The sequence below is a fragment of the Arachis stenosperma genome, chromosome 2, assembly GCF_014773155.1.
Source record: "Arachis stenosperma cultivar V10309 chromosome 2, arast.V10309.gnm1.PFL2, whole genome shotgun sequence".
Lineage (NCBI taxonomy): Eukaryota > Viridiplantae > Streptophyta > Magnoliopsida > Fabales > Fabaceae > Arachis > Arachis stenosperma.
In genome coordinates, this window is record NC_080378.1 from 105601853 (window position 1) to 105623268 (window position 21416).

At 32.7% G+C, this 21416-nt stretch overlaps 1 protein-coding gene and 1 non-coding gene across 2 annotated transcripts; both read right to left on the bottom strand.

The window, feature by feature from the left end:
• Positions 1 to 150: 150 nt before the first annotated feature.
• TRNAL-UAG (transfer RNA leucine (anticodon UAG)) lies at positions 151 to 230 on the bottom strand. The gene has a single exon. It is a non-coding gene; the product is annotated as a tRNA-Leu (tRNA).
• Positions 231 to 7705: 7475 nt separating this feature from the next.
• On the bottom strand, positions 7706 to 11775 carry LOC130961480 (probable inactive receptor kinase RLK902). Its single transcript, XM_057887411.1, has 4 exons — positions 11590 to 11775; positions 10928 to 11036; positions 9921 to 10850; positions 7706 to 9154 (listed from the first exon to the last, which is right to left on the bottom strand). Exons 1-4 carry the CDS (start codon positions 11632 to 11634, stop codon positions 8598 to 8600), a joined length of 1641 nt encoding a protein of 546 aa, XP_057743394.1. The 5' UTR covers positions 11635 to 11775; the 3' UTR covers positions 7706 to 8597.
• Between the last annotated feature and the right edge of the window lie 9641 nt (positions 11776 to 21416).

Genomic DNA, 21416 nt, shown 5'->3' on the forward strand with positions numbered 1-21416 from the left:
TTCACCCTGTCGAGCTTGACCTTGATGATCGTTGATCCGCGACCAATTCATGCGATTGTCATTTCGGGGATGGCTATGGGTTTTGGGGCGAAATAAAAAAGAAATAACGGAGAAGTAGAACTACTTTAGACAAGAAAAAAAAGAATACTTTGACAGCTGTGGGATTTGAACCCACGCCCTTTCGGACCAGAGCCTAAATCTGGCGCCTTAGACCACTCGGCCAAACTGTCAGTCGGATGCTACGTGAATGAAACTTAGACTTATATTAGCATTTGTATTCAATTTTTAAGTCCGCATTTATACCCCTATCCGAAAAATAAGATTACAATACGTGAAAAAATATTAGCATATGAAAGTATTTTTTATTTTTACCTTATTTAATTATTGTGAAAACTTGTGTGTTTGATAAATAGAAGGCATCTCTGATCTCTAGCAAGCTATACATAAATTATCGGGGTGAACAAACAAATATGCCTATTAGAGAATGAAAAAAATATTGAAATGCCTTTCAATTAATTTAATCCAAAGTTTTAACAATAAAAGAATGCTTTGATATTTTTTTTTGTACAACTTTTAATTATATTTTAAAACCTATAGACTTGCTTTTCAAAATTTTTACAAAAAAGTAATTATAGAATAATTATCCATAAGAAGTGAAGAGTATAATGAGGGGTATTAGAAAAAATATTAAAGTTAAGTGTGATTTGAATTTGTAACATAAAATAATAATAAAGAATGCAATTTGTTAGGAAGTTTGGAGTATGATTTATTAACAAATTTCAAATAATATATTTATTCTTCTAATTTTTTAGTATAAAGAGGATTAGAAGATGTTAAGTATAAACTAAGGTTAGGTTAATTGGTATAAGAGTTTAACTTTTTTCTTTTCACCTGCTATTTCATATTCGAGACTTAATTGTATTAAGTTGTATGTTATAATGTTTATATATAGTTATCTAATTTACTAAAAAAATAAAAATTAATATTTAAATTAAAAATATAAAAATAAATAATTTTTTAATATTTAAAATTTATTATAAAATATAAATTCGGCAATTCTAACATTAAAATTATAGGCATAAAAAAATTTGCCTTGTATTAATAGGAAAAGACTTAGTATATACTATTTCTCACAACGTCCCTGCCTCAAGTGGCGCGACCCAAATTCGACCAAAAATATTAAGGGAGGTTATTCGTCATTTTCAAAAAAATTGTACTATGAATTCATCATTTTTTCCAATCAAATTTTTTATACAAAAAAGAAATAGCTAATTGAATGTAAAAAATAAAAAAAGTCTGCTATACTAAAATTTAAGTTCGTAAATTAGTTATGAATAGAAAATGTATTAGTACCTATATTATTTGCTTTTAATATTTATTTTTTATTCTTTTATTATTTGTAAATTTAATTTTATTAGTCTTAAAAAATGTATAATTTATTTATCTTGATTACCTTGATAACTAATATATTATATTTTAATAATTTTAACCAATACTTATGGTTAAATTTAAAATAAAAACTTTAGAGTCTTAGAAAGAATTAATTTAATTGGTAATGTGATTTTTTTCTCATTTTCATCATAGACTAACTAAAAAAATTGGGATAATATGTAATTATTCTAGTTTAATTGTGATGATATTTTATTTTATTTATTATAGAAGTTATAGTAAATTCACACTTCGCATCAATCTTAGTTTTGAGTATTAAGAATTTATCATATTTATTTAAAAAAGTTATATTTGAGTATTTTATTTCTTTTAAAACAATTTTGAATTTATATCTTTTTTATTATTTTTTATATTTAATTTATTATTTTTCAGTGAAAGAAAAAAATCTAAAAATAAAGTATAAACAAAATCTTGAATGGACTACTTTCACCAAATGAGGTTTTTATTAAAAAAACAACAAGAAACACTTGAAAACAAATGCATTAGAAGCAAGAATAACAATAAAAAATAAAATAGAACAGAATGAATAAAATAATAGAGCCTGAAAACGTTCACATATTTCTAAGACACACACCAACACCACAATATTTAGAAACACAATATCTTTCAAACTTTTTTTTATTTTTTCTTTTTTACTCTTTATTAATAATCTTTCATAAAAGATAAAACATATCAATAAATCTATTCATCCAAGCAAAATACTTAACTAAATCTAACCAAATTGTTATAATAACTTTTTAAATCGCGCATCTCCTTCTCCTTCTATTTCTCTGTTTCTTTCTCCTTCTCCTCTTTTTCTTTCTTCTTCTTCTTTTTCTCTTTCGTTATCGTCATCACCAATAACACCAATATTTTGCTAACATCTTTATTAGTTCTGATTTTTTCTAATGCCATCATTAAATAATTTCGGTTCATTTCTTAGTTTATTTCAGTTCATTTGTATGTTAATTGAGGTTCACTTGATGCTGCTGATAAGTATTGACCAATTTTTTTATTTTTTAAGTAATTTTGATTCATTTCTTAGTTTAATTGAGGTTCATTTGAATCCAAAAATGAATTTGATATTTTTTGTTAATAATTGTGTCTTTTTAACGGTTTGTTCAAATCTGAACTAATTTCGATTCATTTGTGTGCTAATCGAGATTCACCTAATGCTGACCAAATTTTTTAGCAAAGAAGAATGAAATTATTCATTATCACTTTATTCAATTGCATTAGATTCCATTCCATTCTGTTCAATTAGTTCAGTTTTGAACAAGTAGTAAAAAAGACTCAATCATCAATAAAATCACATCGAATTCATTTTTTTGATCCAAATGAACCTCAAATAAACTAAGAAATGAACCGAAATTACTTAAGAAATAAAAAACTTGGTCAATACTTAACATCAGCATCAAGTGAACTTCAATTAGTTCATAAATGAACCAAAATTAGTTTAGTTTAGAACAAGCAGTCAAAAAGACTCAATCATCAATAAAAACACATCCAATTCATTTCTGGATCCAAATGAATCTCAATTAAACTAAGAAATGAACCGAAATTACTTAAGGAATAAAAAGTTTGGTCAATACTTATTAATTGCATCAGGTGAACCTCAATTAACACATAAATGAACCGAAATTAGTTCAGTTTTGAACAAGTAATAAAAAATTCAATCATCAACAAAAACAAATCGAATTCATTTCTAGATCCAAATGAACTTCAATTAAAAGTAGAAAAAGAAAAAACGTAGCAACAACAGCAATAAAAGAACGACGATTGAGAGAAAACACACGAAAAAGAAGAAGAAGGAGAAATGCGAAGAAGAAGAAGGAAGAACGCGAAGAAGAAGAAGAAGAAGAAAGAATGCGAGAAGACGAAGAAGAAGGAATGCAAATAAGAAGGTTTAATTATTTTACAGGTCCATAGTTTTACCAAATTTTCAATTAGATCCCTATATTTTTTTCTTTTCAATTGGGTCTCTATACATTAATTTTTTTCAATTTAGTCCCTATTAACTTAAACGTCAAACATCAAAAAAATATTAGTGAATTGTGAAATTACTTATATATCCTTAGGGACCAATTGAAAGAAAAAAATATAGGGACCTAATTGAAAATTCGGTAAAACTATGAATATTCAATGAAAGATGTTCCTATAATCCTTATTCAATGATGTTACGACATAAAAGATATTCCTATAATCTCTTTTATTTCTTCACTATCATTCTTTTACTTATTTATATACAAATTGTATCAAAAATACTTTTTTTTTTACTTTTAAAATACCTTATCTTAAGAACATAATAAAAGAAATGGATAAAATAAAATAAAAATAATAGTAATAAGTATATATAAAATTCAGTTCCATCATTCAAGTTTTCATTATGATCATATAACATTTTATATTTGTGTGGATTCATAGATTCCTGACATACGTTACATATATGGTTAAAAGGTGGCTCAAAATCAAGAGACTATCCATAAGTAGTGCTACTTTCATCCAAGAATACGTGTCTTTTTACCAAAATTCAAAAAGAAAATAAAAATTGTATTCAACGCAACTTTTCTCTCTTATCTCAACACATGTCTATCTTATCTCTGTAGTCTATCTGTATACAATTATCAAACATAACCTAGAAGACACTTAGTTTTGGACGGAAACAAATTAAAAGATACCTTGACAATAATAACAGGTGAATTGCCAATCGGGTCTATATTGGTTATTGGTCCTTTCTCCTCAGAAAAATACTTCCTTAGCACTTTCTCATACTTCTTTGGCTTAATATAAAAGAAAGGGAATGCAGCTTTAAGATCATCTCTAACTAAGTTTAAAATAGGCTTGACAATTATATGATCTGACTCTGACATTAATATATAACTGAAAATATGCAATACAAATGACATTAACAAAAGTCAAAACCCAAAATTTCTTTAACAAAATAATGATTCAAAGTATAGCACATAAAAATTTGAAGTTGAAAATAATTTCATATTCTTCTTAATTTTTTTACAATAACTTTTAAATACCTTAAAAGAAAAATAGCATACGCATTTACTATTTTCTTTCTGAAAACAGATAGTAATCAGGACAAATAAAATCCAAAACATTTTATCCAAAAAAAAAGCACAAGGCATAGCACTGAAAATACCATACTTCAAGAACAAGTGCAAGGCATAACATTTATACAAATTATTCACAAATTGAAGCACACATTTTCTAATTATCTAATTCTATAATAACACAAATACAATGGACAGAACCTAATTGTAATTTGTAACAGAACAAACATACACACTTCATAGGAGAAAGGAATGAAAACCAAATCATAACATTAGCATTTGTGTACACTCTTTCTTTTAAATAATCAACTTAAAATCTTCAAAATTTAACTCCTCACTCAATAATGTCATGACTTCTAAATGTAAAGCATCAATTTTTTCCAAAAAGTCAAAGCATTCAATCACCAATTTTCTATTGATAATCACAAAAAAAGCAACCATAAGAGAAACATAATTCAAAATTCCAAAAAATGAAATCTAAACCAAAAAAAAGGAAAAAACCTTATCCACGCCAGCTATAGCAAAGGCTGAGCCACAAAGGTAGATATCTCATCCATGAACTGATCAGGCTTTCCAAAATAAAGAATCCTGGTGAAGCCTCGAGTCCATTATCTAGCAGCAGCAATTTGAAAATTTTGCCGATCTGTGGCTGGCAGTATGCGTATCGATGAGTTTGGGGCAAGAAAGAGAGAGAAAATTGACGTTAATTGCAATGCTGTGCTGGGACTTGTGGAGAGTTCGGAATGCTGAGATATTTGAAGGATAAAGAACCACAGCTCAAGTGATTTTTGTTACAGCATCGAAACTCCAAGATTTATTGGTAAAACTTCCAACCTTGATTCATCTTCGTTCCGTCGACTGCTGCTGGTAGTGGATGAATGGTCTTCTTCTAGTGGCGACAAGCACGGGAGGAACGTCGAGCAGAGGAGATGCCGCAAGACGGGACCTTGCGGTGGATCCGGCGAGAGCTCAAGAAGTTAAGGCTACTGGGTTAGGACTAGGTGAGTGTGGGACAAAATAATAAAGGCTTTTTGGAAATTTTTAAAATATGAGAGTGTCTTTGATTAGATTTTTTTAATTGTGAGAATATTTGTATTTTTAACAGAATATTCTGTTATTTTAAACGTTTTTGTCATGATAAGGACTAAATTGAAAAAGTTTATATGGTATAGGAATCTAATTAAAAAGAAAAAAAGTATAAGGACCTAATTGAAAATTTAGTGAAACTATAGGGACTTGCAGAATAATTAAACCGAATAAGAATAAGGAATAACGTGAAGAGAAAGAAGGAGCGCGAACAGTTTTTGGTAGTGAAGCATGTGTTTACACGCCGGTGTAATAAAAGTAATTTTTGTTGAGTTTGCACCAACTTGGTTGGACTTGATTGTTAAAAAGATTTGGATATGTAGTTGGACTGAAAACTAGGGGTGTCCATGGATCGGATCCGATCCGCATATCTGCGGTGTTTATCCGAATCCGATCCGAAAATGGCGGATATGGATCCGATCCGCAAGGCTTTCGGATCGGATCGGATCGGATCGGATCCGCACACTAATCGGATCGGATTGCGGATTTTGTGTTGGTATCCGCATATCCGATCCGCATATCCGCGTATCCGCAAAAATAAAGAAATAAATAAGTAAATATTCTTTTTATGTTTTATTTCAACTAATAATGATCATATATGTTATATTATTTTAATTTATTATTTAAGAAAATATGTTTAATATTATTTTAAAAGTAAACATATTTAAAAGAATAGAAAAAATGAATTTTATTGATATTTTTTTAATAAAAATAAGCTTTTAAAAATATTTTTGTGTTTTGCGGATATATCCGATATCCGATATTCGATCCGATCCGCACATTTGCGTGATCGGATCGGATCTGATCGAAATTTTGGCCATATCCGATCCGATCCGATTCGCGGACACCCCTACTGAAAACATATAGATAGATCAAAGAAACAAAGTTTTTAGTATGTCCAAAAGAGAGTTTAGAAAAAACTCAGGTTAAAAGTAGAAGGTGTGTGGCCGAGGCATTGCACCAATGGCCAATATGTTGGCATCACAGAAGCTACATCTTAGGTTCGAATCCCAGCTATAGCTGGGTAGTGATAGAACCTTTAGTGTGTGTGAGTGGGTGTGTGTTGTGTAACCTAGGATTGGGAGTTGTCCAATCCATCGACAAAAAAAAAAAAAGTAGAAGGTGTTGTCTAGGGTAAAAATAGAATACTTTTAAAATTCGTAACGAATTTTTTTTTTAATATTGGATCTATATTAGTATAATTCATCAAAATATTTAAAAAATTATATTTAACTTAATTGTGAAAATATATAAAATGTCATCCCCGTTTTTAACTTTTTTAATTAAAAAAAATCAAAAACCTCAAAACGTCATTGACGTTTTTCTACTCCCAATTTAAAAAAGTATCCCATATAAAACGGTTCTGCGTTTTGTGAAAAATATTTTTTTTTTTTAAATGAAAATGACATTGTCATTTTTTATTTAATGAATTTAAAAATTATTTTTACGTACAAAACATAGGTAATGTTTTATGTCTTTTAAAAAGTAAAAGAATATTCCATACAAGAATAAAATTCACATAGATTAAAATATTAAGACAAATCACACAATTTATTTCAATATAAAAGATTAAAATATTAAGACACATCACACAATTTGTTTTAATATAAAAAAAAATCAGTCAGTCTATGTTAACACATTGGAGCCATGATCAGCCAATTTTACTGGAAGGTCAAGGAATGGGAGCAAAAAATTTATTGGATTAAATGGGATAAGCTGTGCCAACCAAAATAGCGTGGAGAGTTTAGAGACATTGAAACTTTAATTTTGACACTTTTACTTCAGTTTAGAGATATTGAAGTTTTCAATTCGAGACTATTAGCCAAACAAATGTGAAGGCAAACGAAGGATTATAATTCTTAAGATGTGTTTGTTTTTGAAAATAAAATATTAAAAACAAGACATAAAAGATAAATATACAAAATTTAGTATTCTTATATTTTGTTTAATAATAAAGTAGAATAAATTATAAAAATTTAATTTTTTTTTATTTTTTTATTTAAAAAGTTTTAAAAAAATATATAATAATAAAAAATATAATTATAAAAAAATAAACAAATATATTAAAAGAAAAAATAAAAAATAAGTTGTTCTTTATTAGAATTTTTGTATTTTTACCGTTAAAATAGATACAAAATACACTAATTTAATGATTCTGTTTATATCTTATTTATCAAATACAATTTTGTATTTTTGTGTCGATATCTCGGTATCCGAAGTGCTAGAACTATTGAAAAACAAGTATTATAGAAAGAAAAATATTCTCCAATCAAACCTAGGTTTCACACCAAGCTACACTTAGGAGGAGCATCTGGCAAGTTAAAAACGTGATTGAAATTGGGGGATACTTGAAGATTTGGAACGGAAGGAACACTAGAATCTGGACTGATCTTTGGCTCCCAAAACATAATGTCTTTAAGCCGTGGATCCCTCCATCAATATTAGAACCAGACGCAACAGTATCAGAATTGATGCATGCAAAAGAACAGATGAAATGAGAAAATCATAACACAGATATTTCTATCCTTTGAAGCATAGCAAATCATGAAAGTTCTCCTACCTAGAATAGACCAAGAAGATAAATTCATTTGAAAAACAACCAGAGATGGAGTGTCCAGAGTGAAACTAACTTACAATGAACTGAAAGCCCAAAACCAACACATATCAAGCAATCCAGAGAGTAGGAATGAAGAAGAGTGTATTTGGAAGAAAACCTGGAAGTGGTGAAAACACTCAAACAAGGTAAGCTAGATGACACTTGGTTTGGTCATTCATTGCCGATACACTCTCTCTGATTGCTGAATTTAGATCACTTAGTTTCAATCATGTGAAATGAAATAGAAATAGGGTAGCACATGGACTAGCAAAATGGGCATTTACTAATCCAAATTTAGTGTGAATGGAAGAAGCTTCAAACCATATACAAAATACGGCAGGGATAAATATCATTGCTCCTCATGAATTTAACCCTCTCTTTCCTTCAAAAACAAAAGAGTATATAATAACCACTTTAAATTCTGCTCAATATGGAAAAGGCTTCAAACCATACACAATACATGACACAACAACTTGGACTACTTCCAGTTTCTTAACAACCTCATCCATGGAAGGTCTCAATTCAGGTGATATTGCCATGCATGCCTCTGCTAGTATCATCATCTTCTTTAGCATTCGACCATGCATGTCATCGCGAATCGAATTGTTAAATGAGCTCTGAAGATCATTATTATTATACTCAGATGACAATTTTCCAGTTAGTATCTCAAAAAGAACAACACCAAATCCGTACACATCAGATTTTTGAGTCAGAATTCCAGTTCGAATAACCTCCGGCGCGTAATACCCTTTATTTCGTGTAAAAAGGTTGGTTGATTTGCCACTGAATATAGAATGCAAGCCAAAATACGATATGCAACCTTTAATATCTGCTGTGACAAGTATATTGGATGTGCTAATGTTGCCATGAACAAATTCTCCTTCAGTTGATGAGTGGATATGAGCAACACCCTTTGCAACTCCAAGTAAAATCTTCAGTTTCAAATCCCAATCTAGTAGTGGCATTCCATTCTTCCTTTTCTCTGTAACCATATTACACATGGTATATAAGTTTAAGAAAGTCATGGGGCTATGGATCGAAGAAGTTCCTATATACCTTATGTAAATTTGATTATATTTTTGGTATGAGCAGAGTAATGCATTTTACATTGACCTCACTTTGCCGAAGCAAGTAGAGGAGTTTTAGTAAAAGAAAATTACTATTTTTTACTATAAAAAATTTGAACGCCAACAATTATGTAAATTAAATCAATATTTATAAAAAATTGAATTATTTTATTTATATCTTGTTTATTTGTTTATTCTTAGAAAAACAAGTAAAAGATATTTGTTGTCTAGACATTGACTTAGAAAAACAAGTAAATAAGATATATGTTGTCTAGACGTTGATTATATATATAATATATATACAAAATGGTAGGCAACCAACATTTTTTCTTTGTTTTTACTTTATATAGAGAACAATATTAGCCAATTTTCTATTTTTCTATAAGTATTAGTCCTAACTAAGGTAAAAACTAAAAAAATAGAGATTTTATGTAAAATTAAAAAAATAAATTAAATATGTAAAATATTATAGCAATATTTAAATCATAAAATTAGATTAGTTTAAATTATATAAAATAAATTCACTTATTTAAAATCATAATATCAAAATATTTTAAGAGCTCTCCGTAATAGTCCCTTATATATTGTTAGCCAAAAATACTTATCCTCTTAGAATTTATGTTAAAAGAATCCCAATGTAGAACCTCATGGCATGAGAGTAAGGGGTTGAAAAGCAGTTACCATGCAACAGATCGGAAAGGTTGCAGCTGGCTATGTAGTCGTAAATGAGCAACTTCTCATCCTTGGAATAATAGCCAGCAAGAAGGGGCATAATATTCGGGTGCCTAGAAAGCCTTTGCAAAATCAGCAACTGCCGATCAAACTCACTCTTCCCCACCACCACATTTCTCAGCCTCTTCACAACCAGCGTCGTCCCATCCTCCAACATTGCTTTGTAAGCAAACGTTCCATAACTCGTCATCCCAAGAGCCTCACCCGAAGCACCTAACAACTCATCAATATGGAAATTACTAGAAGACCCTTCGAAATCGGGGAACGTTATTGTAACAGAGTCAGTTGGACTACTTGACTCGGGTTTGATGTTTGTGTTGAAAATGGATTGGCTCTGGCGATTCACAAAAGCATTAGATCCCAAAGACGGCGAACTTGTTTCGTGTATCTCTAAATGGCCCAAATCAGCGGATAAAGAGACGCGACCAGAAGAAGAGCACCGTAAATGTGATGCAGAGGATAATTTACTCACTTCACTGCTTATTTTCCTGACCTCAAGCAGAGTCTCCTTCAAATCTCTGGCTGTCTGAGCCTGCAAGTCAATCATGAAGAACTTGACCAAAGATTCTACCAACGCCACCAGCTGTTCTTGGTACCGGATCCTGGCGATGAAATTCAACTTGCGGATCTTGGAACACTTGTAGACGAGCTTGGTGCCTTGTTCCATTTCTCTCATGAGGGATTCAAGCTCTTCCTTTGGACGACCCAATTCATTGTTGTGGTTCTCTATCTCTTTGACCACAGGAGCGATTGCTGTTAACGTTGTTCTCAGGTGCGCTAAGGTTTGTCTGAACATCATGGCCTTGTCTTTCATTGCCAGGACCGCTTTTAGCAGTTCTCCAAACACAGCACCTACTGCAGCTCCTCCTACTAGTGATGCTGCCATACTTAATTGTTTTATTATTTAGCTACTGATTGGTGTGAGGTTTGAGCAACAGATCAGAGAAAGTTCTTACTTGTTACTTGTTGGTGTACCAAGTTGATTATTAGCAAAACTGCTTTCTTGTATGGAGACAGAGTCAACGCGTCTGAAACATGATTCGAGAATGGGAGGCTTCTTGGTTCCTTCAAATAAGCTTCTTTTACTTTACTTTTCTTTTTCTTTTTATATTCACATCCATTATTTTTTATTATATCTCGGAAAAAAATATTAGAGATTATCGTATTTTATGATTTATAATTATTAATTAATTATTATTAATATTATTAATGGTATAAAATTACATCAAATAATGTAAAATCATTTATTTTTTATTATTGATTAAATAAGCAGAAATACATGTTGTTATATCCAACCATTATCATAAAATTATTATATTTAAATTTATTGAGTTATAGTAGCTGATAAAAAAATTAATGAAAAATTATTTAAAATTAAACATTTTTAGTTTTTTTATATATATTTTTTATGTACAAAATTTTTATAAATATAAATATAAATTATTGTTGATTAAATACTAATAAAAAATAATAATATTTATTGGCCATTTAGTATTATTTATTATAAATTATAAGTTATCTATACTTTTTATTTACAAATAAACAAATATTCAAAAATCATAAAACAATATATAAATTAAAAGATTACTAAACTCGAATTATATAGCTTCTAACTAACCTTGAGCAAAGTCTCCTTCAAATCTCTGGCAGTCTGAGCTTGCATATCAATGATAAAGAATCTTACAAGAGACTCCACCAGTGCTGCAAGCTGTTCTTGGCAATGGATCCTTGCCGGAAAACTGCACCTGCAGATCTTGGAACACTTGTAAATTAAACAAGCTTTGTCCCTTTTTCCATGTCTCTTATCAACAATTCAGGTTCTTCCTTTGGGCGAGCGACCCAATTCGTCGTTGTGTAGTTCATTCTCTCTGATCAAAGGCTGAATTGCCGTTAGAGTGCTTCTAATGTATGCCAAGGTTTTCTCAAAGCTTCGGGCTTTGTGTTCAATTTCAAGAACTGCTTTCAGTAATTTTCCGAAAGCAGCTCCTCCTATTAGAGATGCTGCCATAATTACTACTATTATTCGATAGTAATTAACAATCACAGGGCAAAGCAACAAAAGAAATTTTCCTAATTAATGTTCTTAGTTATTATATTCATAGTGTGGAACTAACCTGATTATTATTGATGAGTTTTAAAAATTTCAAATTTAAATTAATAATGATTAAACATTATTAATATAATTAATTGTAAAATTATTAATTTAATTTTAATTTATATGAGTTAATTAATAATTTTGTTTTTCAAATTCTGCTACTGGTCCAGAAAAAATAGCAAGCCCAAGATGTTGAAAATAAATCAGTCTTGGTTATAAAAATGATGAATGTTGTGGCTGATTTGTTTTTATTTTTGTTGGGCTAAATTTAATTATTATTAGCCCAAATCAATTTTGGTGGAGAGATCCACTAGCTTGGTCTATATTAAAAAATTGAGAAAGAAAGAACCATGTATGCTTCCACGGATATCATATTCATCTTTTGATAGATTTCAAATTATGTTTGAATGCACTTAACGAAGACATTGAAAATAGGAAAGAGAAAGTAAGAAAAGTGATTTGATTGCCTTAAGTGTTCTATACGCTTCTAGGTTTGGGTTTCGAAACAATTAATTCATTTCATTCTCTTTCTTAGTTTCACTAAAAGTATTTCTAAGTCTTTTCTCTTCTCTCTCATCTTTCTTCTTGCTTTCGGTCACTTCACAACAACTATGGAAGAAATTTTAAGCTACCATTTGAAAGAAGAAGAAGCTAGAAGAAAGCTAAAGACCATTATAATGATGGTAAGAAAAAGAAAACAAAAAGTATGTTGTAGCTGAGATCTTCACCAAAAAGGAGTAAGATTTGGTGAAGTAATCTCAAGCTCTTCATACCAAAAATGGAAGAAGATGATCTCGGTTAGAGGAAGAAGATCCTTGGAGGTATGGTTTGTCTCTGCTTTTGATCAACCACCACAGGAGGTAGCTACAGTAGCTACGTGATGGAGGATGCAGAAGTTAGAGCAGAAGAAGCTGTCATCATCAAGAGTGCATCAAGGGCTAGATATCCTTCTTAGAGTGCAAGTCAAGATGGAAGGTCTGGATTGATGAAGTTTGGTGTAAAAGGAAGACACAGAGGTAATTGCATGTTAGATTTTACATTCGGTTATCTCTCTTCTCTCTCTGGCCGAACCGATTTTGGGTTGAAGAAGAAGAAGTTTAGCTTGGTTCAATAGTTTCAACTGTGGATGTTTTCCCTTCTATAAATAAGGGAGAACAGCCAGGGCTTGAAGAAAAGGAAAAGAGTGAAAGCACAGTGTTCCTATAGCTACCCCAGCTAACAGAAGTTCTTCGCCTTCAATGTTCTTCATTTTGTATTTTTCTGTTTAATTTTGTCTGTTTTGAGTCTCATGAAAAAAGGCAAACAGTGAAGTTTGTAAGAAAAAATCATAGAGCGAAAAAAGGCTGAGAGTGCAAAATTAAAAGAAAAAGCCATAGATGTCTTTAGAGGTCCTTTGTACATCTGTGTTGTGTTTCATGATTCTGTGAAAATTCCCTTGCAAGTTGGGTTAGTACTTAGCAGTTGAAAGCTTGGTGGGTTACCAAGTCAAGTTCAATTTTGGAAATAGATTCTGGACTTGTCTCAGATAGGAAGGGTAGTTCTTAGGGATAATTGGTGTTTGTAATCAAAGATTATTATAGTGAAATTCCATCATTGTTGTGATGGAGAGTAGATGTAGGCTGCATTGCACTTAGCAGCTGAACCATGATATATCTTGGTGTAATTTTCTCTTTCTTCTACTTTATTTCTGATTCTGTTGCATAAGAGACAAAACTGAAAAATATCTCCTGACTAGTCACGAGACAAAACAAAAAAGTCTCTTGACTAGGCACGAGACAAAAACAAAAAATATCTTCTCAAGTATTCTGAAAGACAGCAAAAGGTACTAAACGAAAAAAGAGTTAAGATTCAACCCCCCTCTTAGCCACTAATAAACCATCAATTATATCAACACGTCATTGTGTTTGTTCTTCTCTCTAAATTATAAATAAGTTGCCAAATCATTCGAAATGTATGTATGAATTGGACTAAAAACTTTTTTTTTTTGTTTCTTTTTCTTTTCCATTGATCCTTCATAAAAACAAATATCGAATTAATAGATTTAACATTATATAATTAACCACTATTAATTTTATCGATAATACAAGGAAGACAAAAAAAACCTAAAATTTGCTTTATTTATCATTTATTAATTATTATAATAATTAATAAATGAATAATTAATGAATATTAAATAAGATAAGTTCTAATTATTTTTTATTAATTCTTTTTAATATATATTTTTGTAATTTTATACTATAAATCCAAAGTTTCAACACGTGGGTATGAGTAAATTTTTGTACAGACATTATTTTTTTTATTTGTCTTATATTTAAAAAAAAGTTTAAAAAATCAGTATTTTTATTAAAATTTAGTCAATATTTAATTAAAGAAAAAATAAGTAATTTTACACTATTAAATCTAATTTCACACCATTAAAAATGTTAATAATAATTAATTGATAACTATAAATTATAAAATTTACTAACCCCTAATACTTTTTTTTAATTTTTTTTCTAGGATCAATAAAAATTAAATTCTAGACTTTTAAACCATAGTATGATAATCAAGGCCGAGGTATAGTCAACGAGGTAGGAATCCTTGCTTTTGGGTCCTATAGTGACGAGATATATACATTGGTTACTTGAGAAAGATTAGAAAAGGAGGTTAGTACCTGAAAAAAAAATACTCCAATTTTTAAGTCAAAAAGTAATAAAAAGAGAGTAAAAATGACCTTAGTTTCTATTTTTTTTTTCACGTCCTTACCTTGTTATCTCATACTCTTATATAGAGTCGTACCTGGGCTTATGAGAGTAGGTTTTTCATTATCCAAAATTCGATGTATAAAGCAGTTTTATGGAGATCTTATATGTAGTGGATGAACGGTTATTTTAACTTGATCTTATAGTTGGTCGAGTTATAATAAATATGACCGACTTAAAGATACGTACAGATCAAAAGGTCATAGAAGTTCTAATATCATAATTGATATGACCAATAAAATCGGTTACGAGTTATAGTTTGGTAACGTACCCACAATTATAACCGAACATTTGCAATGATCAGCATTTATTTTCATAACGTCGGATAGGTAGTTAATTCTCTCCCCTGACGTTATGACTCAGAAAAAACGATCAACTCTATCCGAGCAAATATAAAAAAGAGAAGCAGGAACGAAAAAGGTAAGCAATCTTTCTGAATAAAACCTCCATACATACATTCTTCTACTAACTTGAGCGTCGGAGTGCCTTTGCAGGTACCCACCTCCCAGGCTCTTCCTTCGCTTCACATCATACCTCGAAAATAGACCGACCTTCTAAGAAGGACGACCTATACCTCGGCTCAACCCGGTAAGAACATTGGCGCCCACCGTGGGGCCGATAGCTTAAGATATCATCTACTGAAGGTCCTAAAGCACCCTAACATTTGCACATGGCTGACGCTCCTCCCCCTACCCCCTCCGAGCTTATGAGGATGGTAATCGAGCTTCAACAAGCAAACCAACGGATGGCGGAGGAGAATCAAAGGATGCAAAATCAAATTGCGCAACTGGTTAATGCCCGAATAGAACACAACAATGATCATCATGAGCGACAAGAAAACGACGAGCGACGATCGAACCCGACTCATGTCTCAGAAACACCCAGAGTAATGAGGAAAGAGGCCACCATAATGAGGAAGGCCAACCCGATGATGAAGAAGAAGAACGCGACAATTCCGCCGGTCCATTTACAGCCGATATAATGAACTTTCAGCTACCAAGGCAGTTCACCCTGTCGACGACCCTGACCCCATACGATGGGCTTGGAGACCCAAAGCAACATGTTAAAAAATTCCGATCTATTATGATCGTCAACGGTGCATCCGACCCAATTTTATGTAGCTGCTTTCCCTCATTTTTAGATGGTCCTGCACTTGACTGGTTTTGCTCTTTGCCTGCAGATTCCATATCACGGTTCCAGGAGCTGGCGAAGCAGTTCGAGGATCATTTCACAGCATCAGCAATCTATTTGCACGATTCTGACTACTTGACGACCATTAAACAGGGCCCGCAAGAAAGCCTAAAGGATTACATCACCCGCTTTACAAAGGTCGCCATGAGAATCCCCGATCTCCACCCAGAGGTCCATCTCCATGCCATTAAAAGCAGCCTCCACCCTGGTAAATTTCAGGAGACTATCGCCGTGACAAAGCCCAAAATTTTGGCCGAATTTTGGGAGAAGGCCAAAGGTCAGATTGACGTTGAAGAACTCAGGCAAGCACGGAAGACAGAAAGATCACCTATAAGCAAAGAGGACGATAAACCCTGAGATAACAAGAAAACATTCAAGCCAGTTCCTCGTTATGACTCGTACACTCAATTCAACACAAAGAGGGATGACATTATCAAGGAGATACTCAACTCTAAGCTAATAAGGCCTCCTCGCAAAGCTGGCAATTATCCAGAATGAAAAGGCGTTGACAAATCAAAATATTGCACTTTCCACCAGAAACACGGACACACAACCGATGAATGCGTGATTGCTAAAGATCTCCTCGAACGACTAGCAAGACAAGGACACCTTGGCAAATTTATTGCAGGACATATGCAGAAGAGCACTATCCCCGCTCCCGATACATCAGCAGCAGGCACATCCTCGAAAGGAAAGGAGAAAGCTCCGGCCCAACCTAAAGGAGTAATAAATTGTATTTCAGGGGGTTACGCTGGAGGTGGACACACAAGCTCGGCTCGAAAACGAACTTATAGGGCCATGCTAGCAGTAACGGATGCCCCCAACAGTCCTCAGCCGACGACGAATGTCCTAGAAGTGACCTTCAGATCAGCCGACTTAAATGGTGTCGATACCAACCTAGATGACCCTGTTGTCATCTCCATTCAGTTAGGAGATCTGATAGTGCGAAAAGTTTTACTCGACTCAGGAAGCAGTGCGAACGTCTTATTTTTCACCACCTTCGAAAAGATGAAGCTGAGCAACAATATTCTGCAGCCGTACCTCGGAGACCTGGTCGGATTCTCAGGGGAACGAGTTCCTGTGCTAGGATCAGTGTGGTTACAAACCACACTCGGTGAGCAACCGTTATATAAGATAGGGGTGTAATCGGTTCGGTTTTGGACCGAAAACCAACGGAACCGACCTGATCGGTTGTACGTTAATATCAACCATTCGGTTGGCTATTTTCTGGACAACCGAACTGAACCGAACCGAACCAACAGCGGTTTGGTTCGGTCGATTTTTTCGGTTTTTTTATACATAATAAACAGAATTTAAAATATCATAAAATGAAGTTTAAAACCTTCAATAAACTAGAATAACAAGAGTATATCACATCCAAATCTGATACAAATTCAACTTAATTAAATATAAAACAAAAGCAATTAAAAATGTCTAGCAAAATAACAAAAATAAACACATTTTAAACCGCAACAGTCACTTTAAAACAACTAAAAACCAAACAGCCACTCAACCACCATACTTAATCTGAATCTACACCGGACTCATCCTCATCTTCTCCGGTTGGTACAATTTCTACAAAAATAAAACAAGAAAATCAATATAGATTATACTTATAATATAGATTATAGATTATAAACATAAACCATGAAAAGAACTACAATTTTTTTTTTTTTTGCTTACCTAATTCAAGTTTCTCAAACTTTTCAATAAGTTCCTCAAAATCAGTTGTCATCGGAGAAGCACGAAGCCAATTTTGTGTGCATATCAATGCCTCAACTGTCTTTGGAGTTAAAGAACTCCTATAGTTGTTAAGCACTCTTCCACTAGTGCTAAAAGCTGATTCTGAAGCAACAGTTGAGACCGGCATTGCTAAGACATCTCTAGCTATTTGGGATAAGATAGGATACTTGCTAGAATTTACCTTCCACCAATTCAATATGTCAAAAGTATTTTGATCACGAGGCTTCTCTAAACCATCCATCAAATACAAATCCACCTCATTCTTGTTGATGATCTCATGAAAATGCACCTCCTTAAAAAAATCACCAGCCATGTCGCCATCAGGTACTCCCACATCTGATGCACCATCCATTGTTGTTGAAGTAAAAGATCTTCCCCCATTATTTGCATTTATATAGCATTCAAACATCTTGGAGAAGGTTTCTTTCACTTTTGCACCCAAAAAATCAGCATCATCCTTATCATATAGCTTTTCAAAGCTAAAGTTCACAAACTTCAACTTGTATCTAGGATCAAGAATCACAGCAACAAAAATCATCATATTGATATTTTTAATGTTACCCCAGTACTTGTCATACTTAAGCTTCATCCTCTCAGCCATACTCCCAAGTAATGGATCTCGACTACCACAAGAAGCCTTGAACACACGCAAAATCTTACAAAACTCATGAAAATATTGAGAAAAAGTCACAAGCAAACTACTAGACACACTCTTTGTAACATCATGAAAAATTTTCAAGAATTCCATAAAGTGTTTTGCATTGTCCCAATCAATATTCATCGGAATACCACCTTGCATTAGAGCATATTCTGTATCTCTCTCCCCTAGCCTCTTGAACGCCTTTTGAAACTTCAAACCACTTTCAAGCATGGTGTATGTAGAGTTCCATCTAGCGGAAACATCGAGTTGAACAGTACACTTGTCTTGTATCCTAGCTTCCTTAATGAAATTTTTGAACCTATTCATACGACTAGGGGAAGCACGCACATATCTAATAGCATTTCTTATCTTGCTAATAGATTCATGCATCTCTTTCAATCCATCATTAACAACAAGATTAAGAATATGTGCACAACACCTAACATGCAAATGCTCTCCTTTCAAAAGATGTAAATTCCAATCCTCCATTCTAGTTCTTAGGTAAGATATTGCAGTATCATTAGAATTAGCGTTATCAACAGTAATTGTAAACACTCTAGATATCCCACACCCCAAAAGACATCTCTCAATTTTTCTACCAATTGTTTCTCCCTTGTGGTTTTTAATAAGACAAAAATTGATAATCCTCTTTTGCAGTTTCCAATCATGATCAATGTAATGAGCAGTGAGACACATATAATTCAGATTTTGCACAGAAGTCCAACAATCAGTAGTTAAACAAACAGATTGATTCGGTTGCTTGAACTCAATTTTCAACCTATTCTTCTCACTAATATAAAGATTCCAACAGTCCTTAGCAACAGTAATCCTTCCCGGAAGTGGAAATCTAGGTTGCACAATACTCATATAGAATCTAAATCCCTCCCCCTCAACAAACTTGAATGGTAGCTCATCAACAATTATCATCCTAGCAAGGGCTTTTCTACACATTTCAGCATCAAAAGTAACTGCAGTAAATACCCCTTCACCCTCTTTTTTTTTTGTTGGAAGGTAAGGATTGTTTGACTAGGGTCACCCGGCTCCCTAAGAAATTTTTTACATTGGTTCAACAAATGATAACGCATATTAGTTGTACCATTTCTATGAGAATCATATGCATATGATGCACCACACCAATTACATTTAGCCCTAGAATGTGATGGCTTGGAATTAGGATCCTTTGTAAAGTGTTCCCAAGTCCAAGATCTAGGTCTAGAAGGTTTTTTGTTACCTTCATTAGCTTCATCCTTGCTATCCTCTTCATCAGTTTCCAGAGTGCTTGGAGATGGATTTGTTGGAGTTGCTCCCGGAGTTGCACCCACATTAGTTGAATGAACATTTCTCTTCTTTGATCTAGGATGGGGCGTGGGTTTGGTAAGCACGCCGCTGTCCGTTGAAGAACGTACCGTGGACTCAACAATTTCACCCCCAACTTCAGGCGTCCGCTCACTGGGCACCTCATTGCTTGTTGGATGCATATATATAAACAGAACAATAAAAAATTAGCATTTTTAATTCATGAACAGCACCAAAACAAGCTCTAACAGTACGACTAGCTAGGTTATTTGCATTATTTAATACTCATTAACTGCCATATAATCAACAGAATTTAAATTCATTACCAGCTCTAACAGTCTACCAAAACAAGCATCATTGGATATATTAATCTATGAGATTAAAAAAAAAGATTTTCCGACTCAGCAAAGTACTCGTATATATTATTTATTAATTAATTCAACGCATGGTTTCAACGACCTACCTCAAATTAAATAATCTAAAGAAGACTCAACTGGAGTATTAATCTGCAACAAGCTAAGTAGTATATGGGCACGTGCAGTTTGTTCTTCTTATGAAGAAAATGTCAACTTCAACTTTAGGTAGTGGTAATATTTTAAAGTATATGTATTGCAAAGTGCATATATAAAATAACTAAATGGGGATTAACAACATGATTATAGTGTGCATGCATAAACCTTGAAGTTATTAGTGATTCAACTTCGTTCTTTGTTTTCAAGTGAAAGGAAACATCCAACAATTAACTAGGCCGTCCGCCAACCATCTTTATGAAATTAAAAACCATAATAAATAAATAAATTTTTTATTTTTTAATTAGTCTGCTTCTATGTCATAGAAAAACAAAGGAAACAAATTTTAAGTAGCAGGAGTTAAGCTAGAATATTTACTAATACCGTGGAAGAAAATTTGCCTTCTGCACACCAAACTGGAATTTGCCAAAATTTCTCCCTCAAAAGGTCCTACACTCTTATATACTGGAATCATTCATAGTATATGCTCTTATGGTGTGCACACAATTTTCATTTGCTACCTGTATGTATTGGGGACTAAAGTGACATATCATTTTATTTTCTATTTTGTTGAGTGTTTCTGATATATGCAATGAAAAATCCAACTACATTGCAATTACTTGTTTTGACATGCCAAATGATAATGGAATAAATTCCAATCCTAGTGTACTCTAGTTCCATATTATGCTTTATGACTGAACTTGTTGAGATAGGAATCTGTTGGACAATTTGTTGGTCTATCTAGTATCTACCCATATTATGTGTTCTCCAAAGAGAATAGTAATCATATTAGCATCCATAACTGCTTGTTCAGAATCTAAAAATAGAATTTCTAAAATACATAACCACAAAGGCACAAACAGAATTTCTAAAAAACATAACCACAAACAATTGTTCAGGTTAAATCAAGCACAAATGCACAATATCACATTATCACTAAACAAAATCTCTAAAAACAATTGTTTAGAATTTCTAACCTCCGAAGAAGACATTGTGGAGTTGCTTTTTGCAGGAGATGGCTTGGTCCCAAACTGACAGGAGTGCTTTATGCTTATCGTCGCTCGAGTTGGAGTGTTGGACTGCGATGGCCAGTGGAGTCTTGTTAGCGACTGGACTGCTGCTCCGTGACAGGACTGCTGCTCGGTGAATGGAATGCTCCTCGGCGACGGCGACCCAGCGACGGCGAACCAGCGACGGCTACCATGCGGCGGCGATGACTGAATGTCTTCG